This window comes from Anopheles coustani, chromosome 3 (assembly GCF_943734705.1).
Source record: "Anopheles coustani chromosome 3, idAnoCousDA_361_x.2, whole genome shotgun sequence".
NCBI lineage: Eukaryota > Metazoa > Arthropoda > Insecta > Diptera > Culicidae > Anopheles > Anopheles coustani.
Genome location: NC_071288.1, coordinates 34,382,175 through 34,402,035, shown reverse-complemented (window position 1 = coordinate 34,402,035; position 19,861 = coordinate 34,382,175). Strand labels below are relative to the sequence as shown.

The 19,861-nt window shown below is 47.9% G+C and overlaps 4 protein-coding genes across 4 annotated transcripts; 2 read left to right on the top strand and 2 right to left on the bottom strand.

Annotated features, from left to right (window-relative positions):
• Window positions 1-1,568: 1,568 nt before the first annotated feature.
• On the top strand, window positions 1,569-2,902 carry LOC131259247 (lipase 3-like). Its single transcript, XM_058260691.1, has 2 exons — window positions 1,569-2,279; window positions 2,363-2,902. Exons 1-2 carry the CDS (start codon window positions 1,569-1,571, stop codon window positions 2,900-2,902), a joined length of 1,251 nt encoding a protein of 416 aa, XP_058116674.1.
• Window positions 2,903-3,993: 1,091 nt separating this feature from the next.
• On the bottom strand, window positions 3,994-9,227 carry LOC131259234 (chorion peroxidase). The gene is made up of 5 exons (XM_058260674.1): window positions 9,073-9,227; window positions 8,859-8,998; window positions 6,893-8,776; window positions 6,463-6,832; window positions 3,994-4,130 (listed from the first exon to the last, which is right to left on the bottom strand). The coding sequence occupies exons 1-4, from the start codon at window positions 9,225-9,227 to the stop codon at window positions 6,465-6,467; spliced, it is 2,547 nt and encodes an 848-aa protein (XP_058116657.1). The 3' UTR covers window positions 3,994-4,130; window positions 6,463-6,464.
• Window positions 9,228-10,269: 1,042 nt separating this feature from the next.
• LOC131259233 (nuclear pore complex protein Nup133) lies at window positions 10,270-15,071 on the top strand. Its single transcript, XM_058260673.1, has 5 exons — window positions 10,270-10,435; window positions 10,505-11,216; window positions 11,289-13,113; window positions 13,173-13,714; window positions 13,794-15,071. The coding sequence occupies exons 1-5, from the start codon at window positions 10,287-10,289 to the stop codon at window positions 14,154-14,156; spliced, it is 3,591 nt and encodes a 1,196-aa protein (XP_058116656.1). The 5' UTR covers window positions 10,270-10,286; the 3' UTR covers window positions 14,157-15,071.
• A 272-nt stretch (window positions 15,072-15,343) lies between these two features.
• Window positions 15,344-19,583, bottom strand: LOC131259235 (uncharacterized). The gene is made up of 4 exons (XM_058260675.1): window positions 17,415-19,583; window positions 17,259-17,329; window positions 17,062-17,190; window positions 15,344-16,938 (listed from the first exon to the last, which is right to left on the bottom strand). Exons 1-4 carry the CDS (start codon window positions 19,384-19,386, stop codon window positions 16,738-16,740), a joined length of 2,373 nt encoding a protein of 790 aa, XP_058116658.1. The 5' UTR covers window positions 19,387-19,583; the 3' UTR covers window positions 15,344-16,737.
• Window positions 19,584-19,861: the final 278 nt, after the last annotated feature.

The window sequence follows — 19,861 nt, the reverse complement described above, 5'->3', positions numbered from 1 at the left end:
ATCTATTGAACGGGAGCGCAGCCCTAGCTGGAGGTAACAACCTCTCGAACCAGGTACGCGTAAGTTCGTTATCTCAAACGGTTGGCGATAAGGTGACACTTGTTCAAGCCTTTAACCATACCGTTGGCCCCCCCAAAGAGGGACAGCCATGTACAACCCTTATCAGCTGTGGCGCTACAAAGCGTTCCAAAATGTCGTACCTTCGTACCAGGGTCTCATGAAACATGTCACTGTAGAAGGTTGCCATGACGTCAAGAATCCGGACAGTTATAGTGCCACAAGACGCATAAAAAAATCCCGAGTTCTCTTTTCAGGTATCTTATCTCTAATAGTCCGCTATCAAGAATCGATTAAGCGATTCGCATGGCGATTGTCCACAAAAAAAATATATATATGTGGAACCTTCACAAATATCTGGGGCTTTAACTCGTGTAGACTCAGTGATGGCTTCCTACCTGTTTTTCTTCTGTTATCAATGATTTGACCCTTTTTTCGTTATTTTGATTTTGGATCAACTTTTTGATTAGATAACAACCACCAGTAGATGTGGCTTAATTCGGATTTATCACTTACAGACGGGTTTGAACAAGCCATCTGTATTTCCTTTTTTGAGTACACCGGGATCAGAGATTCTAGAATAACCGACGGACCCAAATCAGACTTAACCATGAAGCATCTTTTTAGGGATTTATTCGTTTAAAGTTGGCATCATTTAAATCAAAGATGATACAGTGGGTCCAGATGATGCAAATTGGTCCCGTTCCGTATCCCAGCTTTACTGGCGGCTCTACGCCATCATTTCAGCGCCTTCGTCTACGCCTCAATTTAAAGCCACTGAAGGGCTATAATCCCGTAATGTAGCTGGGACTTTGAATTCGGTTGACTTGACGCTTTTATTTTTTAATTTAATTTATATAATTAGTTTCAAACAGAAAACATGCTTAGCCTTGCTCTGAGATACGGACATTAGTTTTCGCGATTGTTCCTCACGCGGAAAGGAAGATCAAGACAGGATTTGAATATGCAACTTTAGTTAATTCCTTAAGCATTGAAAACGTTAACCTGTCTGTTTGGTTTGTCTATTGTTCAATGAACCATATGAAACTGACGAATTGTTCGTGCTGGAGAATTAACCGCTGAAGAATATTTAGTTGAAGATCTTTCATTCTTTATTTTTATTTCCTCTCGAAGAGCGTCTAAAATACCTCAAATCAATGCGATTGTGACACACTTACCTCTAGAACACTCTGGGTTTTTAGTATCATACCAACATCTGTCCCTTGTTAGGTCATTTGCTCTCTGCTACTAGCAAGCCAACATCTGTTGTTTCAGTACTGCGTTTCCTGTGTTGTAACGTTAATCCCTTAAAATATAAGCGTCAATGGACAGGTGTGATTTCACGGTAGGAAAGCAAGTTGCAGTCTAAAGCCGATAAGATACAGTCGATTTTGTGTGATCACCGTGAAGATATCGACATATTGTTGATACCAAATGATTCCGCAGTCTATAAAGAATGGTCGACCACCTGTGGCGCAGCATAGTCAGTGCAACGCCACAGTAGAGTGAGAATGGTACTGAGTAGCAGAAGCGGCTGGGCCTTGTTGGCCCTGGCCAGTGTGGTGCTAACGCTAGCACAAGCCTCCACAATCCGTGACGTGATCGCGTACCGCGCTGGCGATGGTCCTCAGCCAACCGACATCTCGAAGCTGACGGCCGAAATCATCACCAACGATGGTTACCCGGTCGAGGAGCATCAGGTCACGACGGCCGACGGATACATCCTGACGATGTTCCGCATTCCTGGAGGACCAGGAAATCCTGCGCGCGAGGGAAAGAACGTGGCGTTCGTCCAGCACGGTTTGCTGTGCTCCTCGGCCGACTGGGTCATCCTGGGTCCGGGTAAGGCGCTCGCGTACATGCTTGTTGACGCCGGATACGACGTGTGGTTGGGTAATGCCCGCGGCAACACCAACTCCCGCCGGCATATCTTCCACGATCCCGACGCACGTAATACTGACTTCTGGGACTTCAGCTGGCACGAGATCGGTTTCTTTGACCTACCGGCGATGATCGACTATGCGCTTCAGTACACTGGGCAGACTTCGCTTCAGTACGCCGGACACTCGCAGGGTACGACCTCGTTCTTCATCATGACCTCGCTGCGACCGGAGTACAACCAGCGCATCCGATCGATGCACGCCCTGGCCCCGGTAGCATTCATGAGCAACCTCCGGTCGCCCTTCGTGCGCGCCTTTGCTCCCTTCGTTGATTCGATTGACGTAAGTTACAGCTCGTTGAGTTCTTTCGTTGTACCGATGAATCGGGACTATCTGGATATCAACTCTTCTCCTTTCTTCTCCAGTGGCTGATGCGTATGTTGGGTGTGAACGAATTCCTCCCTAGCAGCGACATGATGACCCTCGGTGGACAGATGCTGTGCCGTGACGAGGCCCGCTTCCAGGAGGTGTGCGCCAACGTGCTCTTCCTCATCGGTGGCTTCAACTCGGAGCAGCTCAACCGCACCATGCTGCCAACCATCCTGTCCCACACGCCGGCCGGTGCCTCGGTCAATCAGCTCGTCCACTACGCCCAGGGCTACAACTCGGGTCGTTTCCGCCAGTTCGACTTCGGTCTTACGCTGAACCTCATCCGCTACGGCTCGATCCGCCCGCCAGACTACCCGCTGGAGCGCGTGACCGCTCCGGTTGCCCTCCACTACGGCGACAATGATTGGCTCGCGGCCGTCGTTGATGTTCGTCAGCTGCACAACAGCATTCCCAACTCGATCGGACTGTTCCGGGTGTCGGATCCGAACTTTAACCATCTCGACTTCACCTGGGCCATCGACGCCGACACGCTGCTGTACAACCGAGTAATCAGCTTCATGAACCGATACAACTAAGCGCCGGCAAGAAGAAGGCGTAGACTTCTAGCATTATCAAGAAATAACAAAACCACAAACGGCTTCCAAAAAACAACAAGGTAACACACGATAAGATTAGGATGGGGGAGAGATTTGCCAATTCACGGCGGCTGAACGTATCCGAACTCCTTTATCCGTTCGTAAGCCGCGTAAGACCGGGCTTTAATTAATTGTGCTCCAGCTGGAAGGATTCTTCCGGAGAGTAAATGAAACAGCCACATAATCCTTCTCTCGGGTGGGGTTATATACAGTCGCTTTTTTTGGAAACCAACATCTAAGAAGGCCTCGTCTGGTGCGTTCCAACTCTCATCGCCTACTGTACATAACGAATTTTCCCTGTTCTTTTCCCGCTGCCACGTTGGTTCAGGAAAGGGACGTGACACGGTGATGAGAAGGAATCGCTTCTAAATGTTTGGTCGCTGAACAAACAGAAGCCCCATTCCGTAACGGATGCGCGCGTAACGGACGGGCGAGTTCTTCCCCTTTTCCATTGCCATTCCGTTGTGCTGTGACCGGCCTAGGATAGATGTTGTCTACTGTTTATCTTCACTCCAGTATCCCCTTTACCAAAGTCGCTTCTCAGCGCGTTCCGTTAGTCAAGAAAGAGAAAACGAAAAATCAAGGAAACAAGGAAGAAAGCGCGATTGGCAGCAAGGACGATGTTGCCTTCTGATACTGCTGAGCTCCTGATGAAAACCTGACTTAATGAGTAGCGCACCAACACAAACCTAGCCCGGTCGCAATGGCAACTGGGGGCCAATTTTAAGACAGTTTAACAGGGGCCTGTAAGAAAGGAAGGTTGTGGGAAGACGCTGACTAATTAAAAGGCAGAATCAGTTAATTATGCTGCTCTTGTGTCTCGTTTCATCTGCCATATTTCTACCAAGCTCGTTGTGCTTTCTATTTGCTTGTGCATTTGACTGTTTCCGGTGTATACAGTTGATGACAAACTTTTCGCATCGAAAGAGGTTTGTTTTGCGAATGAAAGAACCCCCGTCCAATTATGTGTAAAGGCTCGCGGGTTTGTTTTGTTGAAAAGTGTACTAATTGCACTAAATTTTATTTCTTCGTTGCTCTGCCGGTAAACATAATGATTCACATGAAAAACAACAAAACTTGACACTTCTTAATGATTAATGGTGAATTAGAGTCGTTTGATTGTTGTAGAGCTTAACAACCGGCATGCTTTTGAAGTGTTTTAGACGATCTGAAATTAGATGAAACGAACAAAGAAAACATTTGAATTATGGTTAGGTGATACAAAATCTTGAAAAAATAACCGCAATGGACTTGAAAATAAAAATAAAACCAACAAAACAAAACTGAAGCCTTTGGAGGTGTAAAGTATTAGAGGCCAAAACACGAAACACGAGTAACGTACAAAGTGTTCTGAGTTGTCTTTTGGTGGACCGAATGTTTAAGAAATCTGATACTTGTAAGAGATCCGAAAACAACACGAATTTAAAAGGATTCTTCTCTTCTTTTCATCACCTTGAAATCCTCACTTTGAGAACACAACAACTACAATTACATAAGGTAGTCAAGACGTTTTTTCTCGCTATCCGATAAAGATAGGGTTTCCTTCTCTGTGTCAGAGTTTTGTAAGATTGTCTGCTTAAAGAATTTAGAATATATTTGTGTATAATATTGATGATAGTGTTAAACATTATCCACCACTGTGACCTAACATTTACAAAAGAAACTGAGTGGAGAAAAAAATCCACCACCAAATGTCCGTTACCTAGTTGCGTAGGTCCCCTCCGTAACGACGGTCTAGCCATCGGTTGGAAGCATTAATTAATGGTCTCACCCCATTGGCACACTCTTCACTCCACGATAGAAATGGTCTAGTTTCCCAGCAGTGTACGACGCAGACGTACTTCAAATGTAAGTCTAGTTCCTGCAAGCAACCCCAACCCCCTTCCCTTTCCCTTGCGCTGCAATCTTCCCTGTCGATTCTTTCCAGCGGGCTCGTCTCCGCGTAGGGGTTGGGCGTCTGGCACGCTGTCCGAACAGCGAGGTTCACTCATTAAGCGTCGAATCTACCAGGCGCACAGAACACCACAGTAGGTTACACAGCACCCGGCCGGGAATCCGGAGGAAATTGCGAGCAAATCGTGGAAGGGTGGCGAGGTGACGCAAGGGCCCAGATAAGGGCGGTGTGTGGGCGACGACGACGACGGACGTCTGTGTGTTCTTGTGCGGCGCTGGACTGATTACGGCTAATGTAGGGGGATTGCGTCTATGTACTATGTGGATCGGTGAGACGTACGGTTTGTGGTGGGGAGCTCGATTCAACAAAGGGAACGGCAGGTTGAGGATGTCAAACGACATGCCGTTTGTTCGGCCCGCCGGTGATTCATTAGCGAGAAAGAGCGCGAACCCCGGTAACCCGGGACGAGAGCGGGCAAGACAGAGAACCTCCATTTTGGGGCGCGTGTGCGTTGGCCATTCTTTTAATTACTCGCCCTTCGAAGGGAAAGCTGGGTTCACCCTTGTGCGGTACAATTACCAACGTAAGCTCGTGAACGTTTATGTTGGCGCACGTGGTTGTTTTAGTGTACATAGAAGCAAGGATATGAAGGAAGACCGGACCGAAGTCAAGGATGCTTCTTTGGTAGATCCACAATGAACGGTGGCGAACAAGACGAATTGTACTTTGGGGAGTTTTTTTCACATTTTTAATTAAGTGAGAATTTTGTGCGAAACACAAGTAAAAACCCTTTGGTGCCAACTGATTCATGAAAAAGGGTTTTCTTCTATAATTAGTTTATTTAGATTGAAAATAATAGATTGTTGAAGGAATATTATCATTAAAACTTCTTCAAAACAACATCATGATTAAAAAATTTAAAAAAACAGTATCAAATTACTGTTTAACCCTTTCACGACCATGAGCTATTCAAGACTAAAATTGGCAATAAAACACAATATATTGGAAATTGGGGTGTAAAATAAGAGAATATCACCAGAAAAACCTAGCAGTATGTGTAGGTTTTTTTATAATTTCATGGGAAATATTTTACTTTATAAACCATAAAAGTAAATAAATGCCCAGTATAGTTATGATATCGGAATTTCTTTTAGTTGCTTTCAACTAAAAGTTACATAATAAATATTCTAAAAATAAGATCTTAGCCGTTTCTATAAAAAAAATAATAAATTCATCAACTTGCCAAATAGTAAAAAGTACGTTTTTCAAAACAACATTGTACCTAACCGTGGAAGGACGATTGAAAAAAAGAACAGAAATCGTGGAAGTAAAATTGGAAATCACACAATATAATAAAAATACAATAAAACATATCAAACGACAAACAAATTCTTTTATAAAGAAGTGTTAAAAAAGCATTGCATACAGTGTTAAAAAAGCATGTAATTGTAATCTAATATTGTGAATATAAGGATTTGAAAGCCACAAGTATAACGGAACGCACAAGTAACGGAAAGAAACATATGAAAAATTGAAACCTTTGTAGAGGGTTGAAAAAACTAGATCATTAGAAAATCAAACAATGGTTTAATGGCTTCATCCCTACCTTTAAACCGAAGCACCCGTAGTCGATGGAAGCGGTTCGTTGGTTGTCGTTTCAAGTTCCGTAACCGGCTCCTTCCCGTCCATCATCGTGGCGGTTGTGGTGACTCCGGGGGTGGCAGTCACAGTGGTCTTCGGTGCCATTACCAACACCTTCATCCGATCGGTGGCGATCTTTGCATGGCGATTGTGGTGATACTCACGGTCCTCCCTAAACTGGTCGAAGTCGAACGTATCCAGCTGGTTGCAGTTCGTCTCGGGGTTCGTCTGTGGGTCGGTGCGCTTCATGAGGTAGACCGGCGACTGCTCGATGGTGTCCGAGTTGCGACAGATAATGCTCGATAGCTTCGTATCGTAGATCTGCTGTAGTTGGCCTGTGGAAACGAGTTTTTAGATGCGAATATTCAAGGCGCAAAGTACCGATCGGTTCGTACCTTCCGTGAACCGTTGTGGTCCTTGACGACGCTCGTACCAAAACGAATCACCTTGCTTCAGTCGGACGAACTGGTCCGCAATGAGACACGTTAGTAGAGGCCCGACGATGCCATCCTTCACCGGCGGTTCACTGAGCGCCCCCGAATAGACGTCCACATTGGCCGGGTCGTGGAAGATAGCCTTCATCTGCGCGAACGATACCGGATCGGCAATCTTTTCCAACTCATCCCAGCTGTCGGCCGGCGTCAAATGGCAGTGTTTTCTCCAGCTCGGGTAAGCCGGAAGACCGTGATCCCGGCCGCGCTGAATGTTCAGCGAAACCAGATCCAATCCACACGGTTGCCCGTGGAGTAGGTGTTCGTCGGCACGCTCGAACAGCTTCTCGGTTAGTTCGGGTGAGAAGTACTGATCGTACCGGGCCAACTCGGTGCTAATTGCTCCGCCGAGTGCATCGTCCAACCCACCGCGTGCGTAAAGCGCGTACGGGTTGAATAGCATCTTGTGCAACTCCACGCCCGATGCGGAAGCGGCCGGATTGCGCGTTTTCTTCATCAACCCCGGCAGAAGCGTGTGTGCGAATCGGAACGCGGCGCCAGCGAACACGTTCGCAATCGACGCGTCCACGGACACGTTGTAGGTGTCACGGCCACTCTCCGGATCGGGTACGAGTCCCATCCCTACCGCTGTCTCGTTTCCGACGATCAGTGGAACGAACTCCCCGTAGGTGATGTGTTGCATCTGCGCGCCAAGGATACGACGAGCCTCCTGAAACAGTCGTTCATCGTCCCAGTGTGGGTTCACTTTGGCCAACCCCTCGGCTAGAGTGTTGTGGTGCCGCGCCCAGATCAGATGCATCGAGGTGAGGTGTAAGTTTTCGTTTGCCCGAGCATCTCCCGACTCAAAGCAATACTTGCCGGCCGCGTTCATTTCCTGCTCGTTGCAACCATCCAGCGGGTCGGTCGAAACGGGTAGAAGATCCCGTCCGTCCGGAGTACGCAACATCCGCAGACGACCCTCGACACCGGTCCGCAGTGCCCTCATACGCTCATCGTCCGACCCGTACACGACCGAACCGTCGATGAAAGCCGTCGCTTGATTGAGTTGCTGCCTGGGACCGAAGTGTCCGGTTGGAGCGGGAACCGAGCGGACAAAGTTCATACACGTGACGTTGTACTGATGGAAGTATGGGTCGCCCGGTCCAATGGGCACTGGGAAGCACTCGGGATGTTGCGGCTGTCCCGGGTCACAGCACTCGATCGGTTTCCCGTCGACGCCCTGGTTCAGTGCCGTTGACGTGATATCGTGATCCAGAAACTGTCCCCACACCGCGAGCATGACGGAAAAATTGGGATCACTCCGGTACGATGGCCGATGGATGTCGAGCGAAACGTGTCGCGCACTCGGCAGCTCCGTTCCATCGACGCCGACACGTGGGGCGGAAATGCCATCACCGTAGTCCGGATTTAGCTGACGGCGGAACGGTATCATCGCTACACCGTACTCGTGCGGATACTCCTTATTATTGCAGGTTCCATTAGCGGTTCGGTATCGGGCATTAAAGTCACACTCGCCCCGGTGGAGCAACCGCGGTAGATCGATCTTCGGTCCCCTGCCAACCGATCCCTTCCGCTGGCGGTTGCTAACCTTTCGCAGGAGCGCTTTCGTAGCACGATCCTCCACGAAGCCAACCTTAGCGGCCAACCGAGCGGCCACCGTTGCTCCAACCGACTTTTGATGTCGGAAAGAGGGCGACTGGACCGGAGGGGATGAAAGGGTTTCCTCCAGCAGCTCTTTGTCACCGAGGTCTTTTTCACCTTCGGCGATGGCGGCCGCCTTTGCTTCGTCGGTGATATCCGGTTCCGACCACTGAGGAGTGGGTTCATCTGTAAGAACATACGTAATTCATGTGAAACAATTATTCAAGACATACAGCGGAGAGAGAAATAAAGAAAAACGAAAGTTTACCGGCTAGTGGGAAGCTAATGAGATTTAGTAGCTCAGGAAAATCCGCCGCCGTGGTGTTAGCCCCATCGAGGGGCGTCTTCGTTGCATCGCCAAATATGATGTAACTTATACTGATCAAAACGGCTAACCCAAAAGCTCCACTAGGGTTTGCAAAGAAATGACACAAGTTAATGCAAAGAAAAGTCATTCTAAAGGTGCACATGCTCATGCTTACAGTATTGCCGAACAGATCCAACACTGGAATCGGCGCACCTGGCGCTCGCGAAGGGTTTCATGAGACTTGAGATGGTGCACGTTACCACCGGAAGGACCCGACAATGCAGGCGTCGGTTCCGACGTGAGCGGAGTCCTTTCGTCCACCATGACCATGGAACCTGTGCGAAGGATTGACAAACTACATCAGTACGTTCTGTTCATTCAAAACGTTGGTTTTTATGAGATTTTACAAGCAAATGTTCTATGATTTCACTCGATCCACACGAAAATTGTCCCTCGATAGAATCACTTGGTTCCACAGCTACCAACATCGGCTACGATCGCGCACAAACTAATTGAACTATCACTATTATACTTCTAATAAACCGGTCTTTGTGGCCCATGGTGGAGCGTCCGTTCCGCAGAAGCCTCCGCTAGCGGGTGTCATTTGATACAACGCATTGCGCCCGGCAAACACCGTCGCGTTTCATCACCGGTTTTCCTCTCGAACCCGGTCCGGTGTGACGATGCTCTAACAAACAGCGCAAGCCGCGCGGACGGTAGCGTTGCTAAGGTTTCCCGATTTCCCATTCGCTCGTGAGACAGCCGGACAAATATCGTCCGAAAAGGAATGTGCGGTGGGTTTCCTTTTGGGGTAAAAAAATAAAATTAAAACACAATGTCCAACAGTCCCCGGTTCATCGAGATGTGTTAATACGACAGTCGTCATTTTTCGAGAAACATTATCGCAGAATTTGGACGTACTTTGCCTATCATTACATTTCTATTCTTTCGTCCAACTTTTTTTTATTCGAATGGGAAGATGGAAAGAACTTGCAAGGTTTCATAAATTATTGAGCACAGGGAAAAGTTTACATTTAACGAAACCGGAAATGTTACGTAAAGCTTGGTCATATACGTTGCATAATGTTATGGAATTGAATTTATAAACATACATAATCGTCCAAATTAACATGGCTTTTATAAAGCCATGTGGCATGCATTTTTTCGGTTACTTCGGCAGCGTACTTTAATTCAAATGTTCACGTACGCAGCCTTCCATTTTAAACGTCATTTTGACATTCGTCTCACTCAACCGACGGAAAAAGTGACGTTTATAAACAATTACACACGCTACGCGCTAAAAAGCAAAAGCTAGTTAGAAAATCCTGTGTATTTTGTTACATTTCTGTGCTTATTAGTGTGCCCGAACAATCTTGAAATCACTGCCAAATGGACCGATCGTTTTCCGTCGGTATGCGACCGGCGAAGAATACTAATGTCTCGCGCTCGCGACAATCATTGGCCGGTTCTTTCTTTGCCGGTCCCGGTGGCGGAGGCCGCTCAAACAACACGACCAACTTCACCCGGCAGGGCTCTGGGTAATGTAAAAAGGTACCGTACATCCCCGTTAGCCGTATCTAATGCGTATGCACTTGATTTGCTTCCAGTCGCTACAGCCTTTCGTCTCGGTTGAACGTTTCCAAACAGGATGTGGTGGCCAAATCCGAGTACAACGTTCTCGAAACGTACGGACTGGTGCTGCCGGTACAAGTGACAAATATGCTGTCGTACAGCGATCGAAACATTCCCGTGTCGGTAAACTATAGCCAAAATGGATGGGCCTGGTTGGTACAGGGACGCCGGCTGTTCGTTTGGCAGTACTGTGAGAATCCTATTCAAAAATCCACCAGCGGTGGCGGCGGCGGGGGGTTTGCTAAGGAATCCGTTTCGAAAATCGCTCGCAAAGTTGGGTCACAAATTTGGGAGCTTATGCTGCCGCACTGCGACATCGGGCACAAGGCGACGCTAGTGTCGGTGTTCGTTTGCGAGGGTCAAACGACGGCCGGGGCGTCCTGTATGGCCGTTTCGCCGGCGGGTGACGTGCGCTACTGGCAGTCGATCCTGCACGACGGTTCGTCAATCGACGAAAGCAACATCCTGGAGGGTCAGGAGTTTCAGCAGCTAGTTCCACTCGGCGGGTGTGAGTTCATCCTGGCCACAACCACGTGCAGTTTGGTAAGATTGAGTGTGGACTTGCATCAGGGGCACACGAGCATCCAGGCGCGGCTCATGAAGCCACCGTCGGGTTTCTTGGGCAGTATTGGCAAACGGTTCGCTTCGATTATCATCGGCATGCACAACAACCAGGAGCGGGAAAATGTAAGTTCGTTCGTATGAATAAATATATTACACTGTTGGCTGATGGTCAAAATAAACTTTCTCTATCGGTAGAAGTTGGTGAAAATTACCTGTGAGAAGATGTCCGCCAATGAGTGGCACGTCACAGTGTTGGCCGACCGCTGGATTCAACGCTGGGCGCTACAACCGAACAGCAAAACTGAGCGATTCCTCAGCGAAGATGTTGAAATCGTGAAAAAAATGCGCGATTTCTTTCACCAAAAACTATGGAGCACACGGGACGTATCGGAAATCGAGCAGTGGCCCCTCGACATGCAACCGACCGACCGTGGCGTGATCGTGCTCTCAGCGGCCGCTAACCACCAGCGATCGCCCCAGGTCCAGTACGCCCTGATGACGTTCGTGTTCGACTCGAATAATACGTTCACGCTGACCGAAACCACCATGCTGCGCTACCAGGGACTTTACAATCCGGAGCGCGTGACGGACGATATGGATTTCCGGTTCATTGCCAATCGAAGCTTCGCCTATGTGTACAACGAGCGGTTCATTTTACCGGTGGCATTAAGCAGCGGACCGGTGGCATCCACCGAAAGCAGCGTGGAGAAGATTGAATTCAGCAAGCACGAAAATGCAATCCTGATGGGCAATTGCTTCCAAAACTTGCCACTGTTTTTCACCCGCCTAAACGGGGTCGTCATCGTCACACCGTCGGACTTTGATCCGAGCGAGATGTTCAACTCGTCGTTCTCGTCGGACGTGTTCAATTCGAACGTTTCCGGCGCTGCCGACCCGACCATGGCTTCGATGAAGCAGTCAATCTTCGCACCGTCCGCAATCAATGCGGGCAATCTGGTGCTGTACGAGCTGGATCCGGACGAGCTGACCGAATCGTTCGCAACCGAGCCGGACGATCCGGTGCATTTGCTGAAGGCCGCCTTCATCTATCACGTCAAGCGAAACACAACAATGGCGGATGAACTCATCCAATCGCTGTTGGAGACGACCTCGCAACGCGACCAAGTCGACGGGGTGCTCGATCGTACAGTGCTTAAGATAGCGATCGATCTGGCCGACGACACACCGGCGGCTGATCCACGCTGGGAAGTGACCGACCGGCACGCCCTCGGATCGTCTACCTCGATGCAAATCGTCCAGCAGCTGCGAGAGAAAAACGTTGCGTACACACTGTTCATCGAGTTCCTGCACAGTCGAGGCCTCTGGGACCGTTTGGGTGCGGTCAGTGGCACCACAACAAATACGGGAGAGATCCACACTACGGCGCAGTGTCTCTCGGACATCGGGGAGAAGATAGTGGCCGCCATTGGGCTACGTTGCCTGCACAGTGGCCACGCGCGACTACTCGACGAAGCGATCAGTCTGGTGCTGCGCCAATCGAACCGCTCGGTTCCGTTTCCCAATCTCATCCCGCAGGACCTTTTCTACGCACAGACCAGCCGAGTGGAGGAGCTTTTCCATGTACTCGCCGAACTGGTCGACCGGTACGTAAAGGAGGAACGCAGTCCCATTCAGGTCCAGACGGCCCTGGTCGAAGTGAACACGATCATACTGACCGTGCTGCAGGAGGTACTTAAGTTCCGTGAAACAAAGGTTGAAATGTTCACGGTGCGAGAGGGGCTGAGCAATCGGTACGAGTACGTCCCGTGGACGGCAGCTTCGGGGAAACGTGGTTTGAGGGATGTCCTGTCGCACATGGTCAGCACCACGCTGCGGGAAGGAATTAAAGGAACGGCCGAACCTGAGTTCCGCGCCAAACACTTCACGCATATGACCGAACTGGTCGACTACGTTCTGGATGGACGCAAGACGTACCTGGAGCACATCCACGATCCGGATAAATACGACGTCTTGCTGCAGCAGTACAAAGCACAAAGAAGTGACCTAATCTACCCATTTTGTAAGTAATAGTAAATAGTTTAACGCATGGATGCCTGGCTTATGTTTTTCATCTTACAGTGGAAGCAGAGCAGTACGAGATGGCGGCAAAGCTGGCCGAAAAATATCTGGACTTCCAGGCGCTGGTGGAAATCTGCGACAAAACCAACAACCAGGAGCGTCTGGACGAGTACATTGAGCGCTACCGGGAGCATGATTTCGCACAGTTTGCCATCAGCTGGCACATGCGCCAGAGCAAACAAGGGAACATACTGCAGCGCTTCAAGAACAATCCGTCCGAGCTGGGCCGCTTCCTGGTCGATCACCCGTCCATGGCCTGGATTCAACTCGTGTTCAACGGGGAGCTGTTGCAGGCGGCCAAAGTGCTCGGTGCGTTGGCACAGCGTGAATTGGAACTGTTGGCCCGCAAACGGGTGATACTTTGCCTCGCAAAGCTTTGCCTGCTGGCGTCCGACGGGGAGATGCACGGGCCGCTACTAAACGAGCTCAACTCCGAGCTGGAACTGATCGAGATCCAGGAAAATATTCCATCCGAACTGCTGGAACACTTCGGTTACGACTCGAAGGACGTGAAGGTTCTCACACCGGACGAAATGGTCAATGTAAGCAGAACTTTACCAAAAAACGATTCTTTATCCATCAAATGTCCTCATGAAAATACTTTTTCCTCCTTTCACATAGCTCTTCATTGCCGATGTGTCCGGTATATCAAGCGAAAAAGAGTTCCACCACGCACTGGCTCTTTTGCCATACTTCGCTAATCCGGACGAGGTGCGCCAGCGGATCTGGTGCGCTGCCATCCAGCGCGACTCGTGGGAAGATTACAACAAAAACTCCCCACTCGATAGCATGCAGAATATGCTGTTCTTCAAGCTGATCGATCTGTGCTTCATCTCTGACGGGGGACGGCTGGAGAATTTTCTTCCGCCGCTGGAATACTTCCTGGAAGCGCCAGAGCTAGGCGAGCTCACCGATAACAAATCGTTTCAGTATCTCATGCGGCTCGGTTACGAGCACATTCACGAGTCGTATCAAACGAACTGAATCGATAAAGTGATCCTCAAACGAAGGTGGTTTTCGTGTGTTTCAATAAAACGGAGTTTCATAAAAGTTAGATTTGTGTGAACAAAAGTGTGGAATATTTTGAAATGTCACCGAATTTATCTGATCAAGTAAGTGTCGAGTTTATGCCCGCGATATTAAAAATAATAGTCATTTTTAGTTATTTGTTGCATGTAGGATGAAACCATGGGGGGTACCCATGCCGCAGCGGTAGCGCGAGGAAACACCACGCCACATGTGTGGGATCGAATCTCGAGTATGGCACCCCCCGGTATTACGAACGGCTGACCACCGGATCTATAATATACCGTCTTTCGGTCACACAAACTCTCTTCGGAGAGAGGCCTTGTCCCACTAGGGGATGTCGTGCCACATAAAAAAAAAGGATGAAACAGATAGATCCGATTTTGTAAGCTGTTTATTATCCAATACGAACTTGCCAAAACATGAAGATTCCAGTATCAAATGTCATTTACAAAATATTCACCGCGGTCTTTCAGCATTTCAGGAAAGCACACTTGAAAAATTTCTAAAGTAATCTTTTCTAGTACCAGATAGGACAGGATGAGCAAGGTTTCAGAAGGCCATGATAAATACCGGACTTTAAACATAGTATAAGGGGAAATTCAATCCAGCTATCAGCTTGGTTGTTCTAGTTAAGGCATGATGAAGATCAATATCATGTGCCGGATGAATTTGGATAGAAAAAACTTAAGCTCCTTTGCTCATTTCAAATGAGGCCAAATGGTATGGCATTAAGGGCACTGCCCTCCTATAGCATTATAGAATTAATAGAATAATAGAAATAGAAAAAAAAAACATTACCGAGGAATAAACTTAGTTGAGAAATGGACATCCATATATGGCGTTAAGTTGGGATTCACTAATTACTTTGTCCATCAGCTCGAAACAATGAATGCAGTTTGCAGTCCAAAAAGTTTGGCAAACCATGAAGAGTATTAAGAGAATTTAAAAATTATGTTATACATAAGAAAAAAGTTTGTAAAGTTGAGTTTTGAAAAAAAAAGTTAAATCGTCTAATGAACCATAAGTATTTAAAAATTCCATGAGAAAACAATATTAAGAAAACTACTAATTTGGATAATTGTGGGGTATTCCTTTGGTCGAATCAGTTTAGAAGAAACATCAGACTGCATGCGCAAGAAACTATACGGAATAAGGAAGAGAACAGAGAGTAGCTTTTTTTTTTAACCAATTCATAGCTATTTACATTTTATTTTCTCGTGTTCGCAATAACCGATATCAGATGGTGTGTATATGTATGTGTCATCCAGCTTTTTTACATACCCACAGTTTTATGATTATCCTGCCACGAAGAAGTTCATTGAGTTCTATCTCATATTTGTTTATGAAAATTTGCTTTCCATCTCTTCTTCAAATTGGTAGCCTCCATTCTCTGTATGGATGACGAACGAACGATTTACGATTGTTGGCCGCTCTCAGTGAACGCGGTTTCAGTGTATGAAAAATTGTACATGGGGTCCTAAATAAATCGTATTCCTAAATAAACTTTTTACACCAGAAACATTTACTGGCTGAGAAGATGTCAGATGGTTCAGAAACTTTTTTTTAAGATGTACTGCTACCAACCTGCACGTTCCTTGTAAATTTTTCCGTGTGGTCAACTTCGACCACAACGCACTGTAAATGAATGGATCATGTTGAAGAACCACACTAGGAGATTTTTCAATTCAACATAATTCCACTGGACGACAATGAGAGCAACCGAACCATTCACATTTCTTGGAGATAATATGGGATAATAGTAAGAGGAAATACTACATTTTATATCTTCCCAGTCTCATTTACCCTCCTTAAACTTTGCTTCTTAGATATCCTTATTTCACGTACTCGTTTCCTTCTGCAACATAACCCACATAACTCGGTTACGTTTGTGGGCCTCTGCTGGCACTTTCACCCCTTACTTACACACTCACTCAACCTTTTCCGAAGCCTTTGCAGTGCGATCGGTACACTTTTGCACATTTGGAAAACACTCTGACGAACGATGGCCTCTGATAATTCGATTCGAACTTTTCGTTTCAAAACTTTCCGCTTAAATACCAGCTCATATATGTAATTATTGATTGCAGTGCGTAGGAACGAACGTGCACTGATACTGCTGTTTGCTTTTTCGTTCTCTCCCTCTGGCCGAACACCTTAATACGAAGAAAAGACACACGCGCGCGAGGTCCAAAAGATCCACTGGATCATATGCACGTTCACACACAGAACCGGCATCCGGAAGATATTTTTGTTTCGTGTTACGGTTGTTTACCTATTCACGTGCAAGTTCACTTTCTGCATTAAAGAGATAGGAGTAGGAGGATCGGTCGCGGGATCTCGTGGGATAGCACAATTCATTTGATAGGGACTCGTAAACATAATGCACGCCATCCGTACCTTTTCCAAGCCACCGCGAAGTGACTGAACTGAAATGCCCTTCCAGCATGGCGTTTGGAGGAACGGCGCGTAAGAGGTTTTCTTTGTACCTGCTCCTTCACACGGATTCCATCGAACGCACGCGACGATTCGCACTCGATCAACGGTTCGCTAGCATTACCGGCGCGACACCCGCCGTTGATGGCAGCCCGTAGCCCATCAGCGCGTTCGCCATCGGAGTGCCTGACGCGGAACCCTCGCCGGCCATCAGTTTCCGTTTTGCGATGGCTTTCTTAACGTACGCCGTTATGAGGGCCTCTATTTTAACCGGATTTATTTCACCCGAACGGCTGTGACAGATCTGTTTGAGAATGTAAGAGAGGAAAAAAAAAACATGTTTTAGGCCAACCACAATGCAATAGATTATTAGAATCGTTTGTCCTAGAGAGATATGCAGAACTTTTCATCGTTCGAGTTTGCGTACCTTGGGAATTGATTTCCTCATAATTTCCTTGTACTCATCCTTGTCGATACGTTTTTTGTTAAAGTGTGGTTTCAGGCAATGCTTGACCTCTTCAACTATCCTTTCTTGTCGTTGAAGTTTTTGCACCAGCTGCAGAAGAATATGGTGCATTTAATGGCTTGTAAGAGTTACCATGGCGACCAATTGATTATATTTACCTTCTCCTTAACCTGCAGGTCAACCGCGGAGTCCGGTATTTCATCGAGCATTTCAAGTGTCATTTTATGAGCTGAAAAATGAAAAGAGGAAATTGCACAACACATTATTGCAAGGCGACGATCTGACGAAGTTCTTTTCTTTTTTTCAAAACTTACGTTTATACATTTCATCCACCGCTATAACCGATCGATGCTGGAAGCTTTTCCGGAGATCACCATACAACGTTTTCGGATCATTGCCGAACACCTTCCGCACGTTGTCCACCGTCAGCGCAATCGTTTGCGTTTCGCCGTTCCGTTCCGGGTTCGGTGGTTCAAACATTTGCTCGTCGCAATCGCTCGATCGTGGTGAGTAGGGCGAAATGTCCCCATCGTTCAGTTCGTCCTCGAACGGAGCGCCACCGCTTGCCGTCGCTCCACCACTGGTCGTACCTCCTCCTCCCAACGTGCCGGTGTTATTTTTAGCTGCCCCGGAATGTGACCGCGATTCACGGGTGGCGCTAGACTGGAGCAGTTTTTTAGGCATCGATTTGATGATCGCTTTCATCGGCGACTGGTGGTGGTGGCGGTAATATTGCAACGTTGGGTGTGTTGTCATCCTCGATGGACTGGCGAGGACGTCCAGCTTGTCGAACGGAGACTCCGGGTGCAGATCGAGGATGCTGTCATCGTTCGCAAAGCCGGCGGATTCACTGGCATGATCAGATGGACCAAGTGGTACGCCGTGACCGTGATGGTGATGGTGGTGGCCATGATGGTGATGATGGTGACCGTGAGGGTGGTGGAGAAATTCATTTTTGGCCTCCTTTGATAAGCTGAGTGACGATATGCTGCCTATATCATGCCTCGAAATTCCCGTGCTGGGGGACGATTTTGTGGGCTCGAACGGATCGTAAGAGTCGGGTGACTTGGGCGCCGGCTCAGGTGGAGTGTTCGGCCCACGATTGTTCAAATCTGTCTCGGTAGCCTGTGGCTCCTCCTTGCCAGCACGCTGCGCCTTTTTACCTTCCTCATCGCTCAGAACGATCACCTCCTTCGGGCTGGATATTACCTGTCCGGAAGGCGATCGCTCAAGATCAATCACCATCACAGGTTTGACCCCAGGATCAAGCTTCTTTTTCTTGGGATGCGGTTGGCTTTGAGGGGATTGATGGGTTGATGGCTGAGGCTGTTGTTGGGCCGCATTCGGTCCCTGCTCCTGATCCTGTTGCGTTGGTGTTGGCTTGCGAATATCGCACTTTTGATCCGCGGTCGCCGTATCATGGTCATGACTCGGGCTCGTAGTACCCTTTCGGGGACTTCGTTTTGTTTCTTCGAGCGAAAGTTCCTCTTTGGTGACGACGGTAAGCTTCTCCCGGTGCTTCTCACGCTTTGTCTTCTTCCGTTTGCTTTTTTTGTGCCTGTCGCTGCGCTCCTTGCCATTGTCATTATCGATAAAACTAACGCTGACCAGAATGTTCTGTCCGGAGGCAAATATTTCTTTCGACTGTGCCACTTCACGGTCCGGTGGACAGATGCGTTCCTCGAGGATCTCCTTCTGACGGCGCCGTTCCCTTTTCGCCCGCTTACGTTCCCGTTCCTTGGCCTTTTCTTTTTTTCGTTTGTCTTTCTTACGCTTCTTATGCTTCAGCACCGGCGGAGGGGCAATCGAAAGGTCCATCGACGACCCATCCGAGAGCTCCTGTTCCATTGAGTGGATATCATCGTCCGTCAGATCTTCGTAAACAGGGCTACCGTAAGCTTCACTCGCTCGAACCGTACCAAAACAACTGCTTCCGGAGCTTATTTCGCTCAGTACGGATGATAAACTGCGGTCTCGGCTGAACGACCGCTGGGATCGGGATCGTTCTCGGCGGTATCGTTCCCGTGACTCCCGATCCACCGACAACGGCAGCATATCTTCGCGCTGCGTCAATAACAATCTGTCGTCCGGCGAAACGGCGCGGCTTCGTCGTTCGTGTCCATAGTAAGAATTGGCATTGTAAGCGGGGGGTTGACTTGGGTTTGGATATTCTCGGAACTGTGGGAAACTGTGGCCACCGCGTCGCCCACGCTGGTAGGGGTATCCAAACATACGCTGATGAAACTCCCCTCTGCCGCTTGAACGCGAATATCGCGTTATACGCATCCTGCCCGAATGTTTACAACTTTCCGATTGCACTCTACACAAAACGTTTCTCACGCAATAGCCGAAACGCGACTTCGCGACGATAAGTAGATTTTACAAAAAGTATTGTTTGGAAGGACGCTTTTCCAAAGTAACAATGTATCTAGAACTTTACGACACTTTTAAAATTTTCGATTTGCGACTCGATCTTGACAAATTTGCTTCTTATTGTTTGCTTTCTTCTTCGTCCCAAATATATCTGACGTTGCTTCGAGAATGACAGCTCGCTGTCAACTTTCTTTTTGCTTTCAAAGGTTTCTACATCTCTCAGTTATTATTATTTTTTTGTAAATACTTAGAAACATGGAAAAACCTTCGTCGTGCATAGTAGGTTGTATTAAAAAGAGCTTTAATTTGAGGGGTCTGTGGCTCAAATCGGTCCAGGAACTAGAAATTCCGAATTGTGACCAAGGTGCTTGCAACTTTTTGTTTTGGT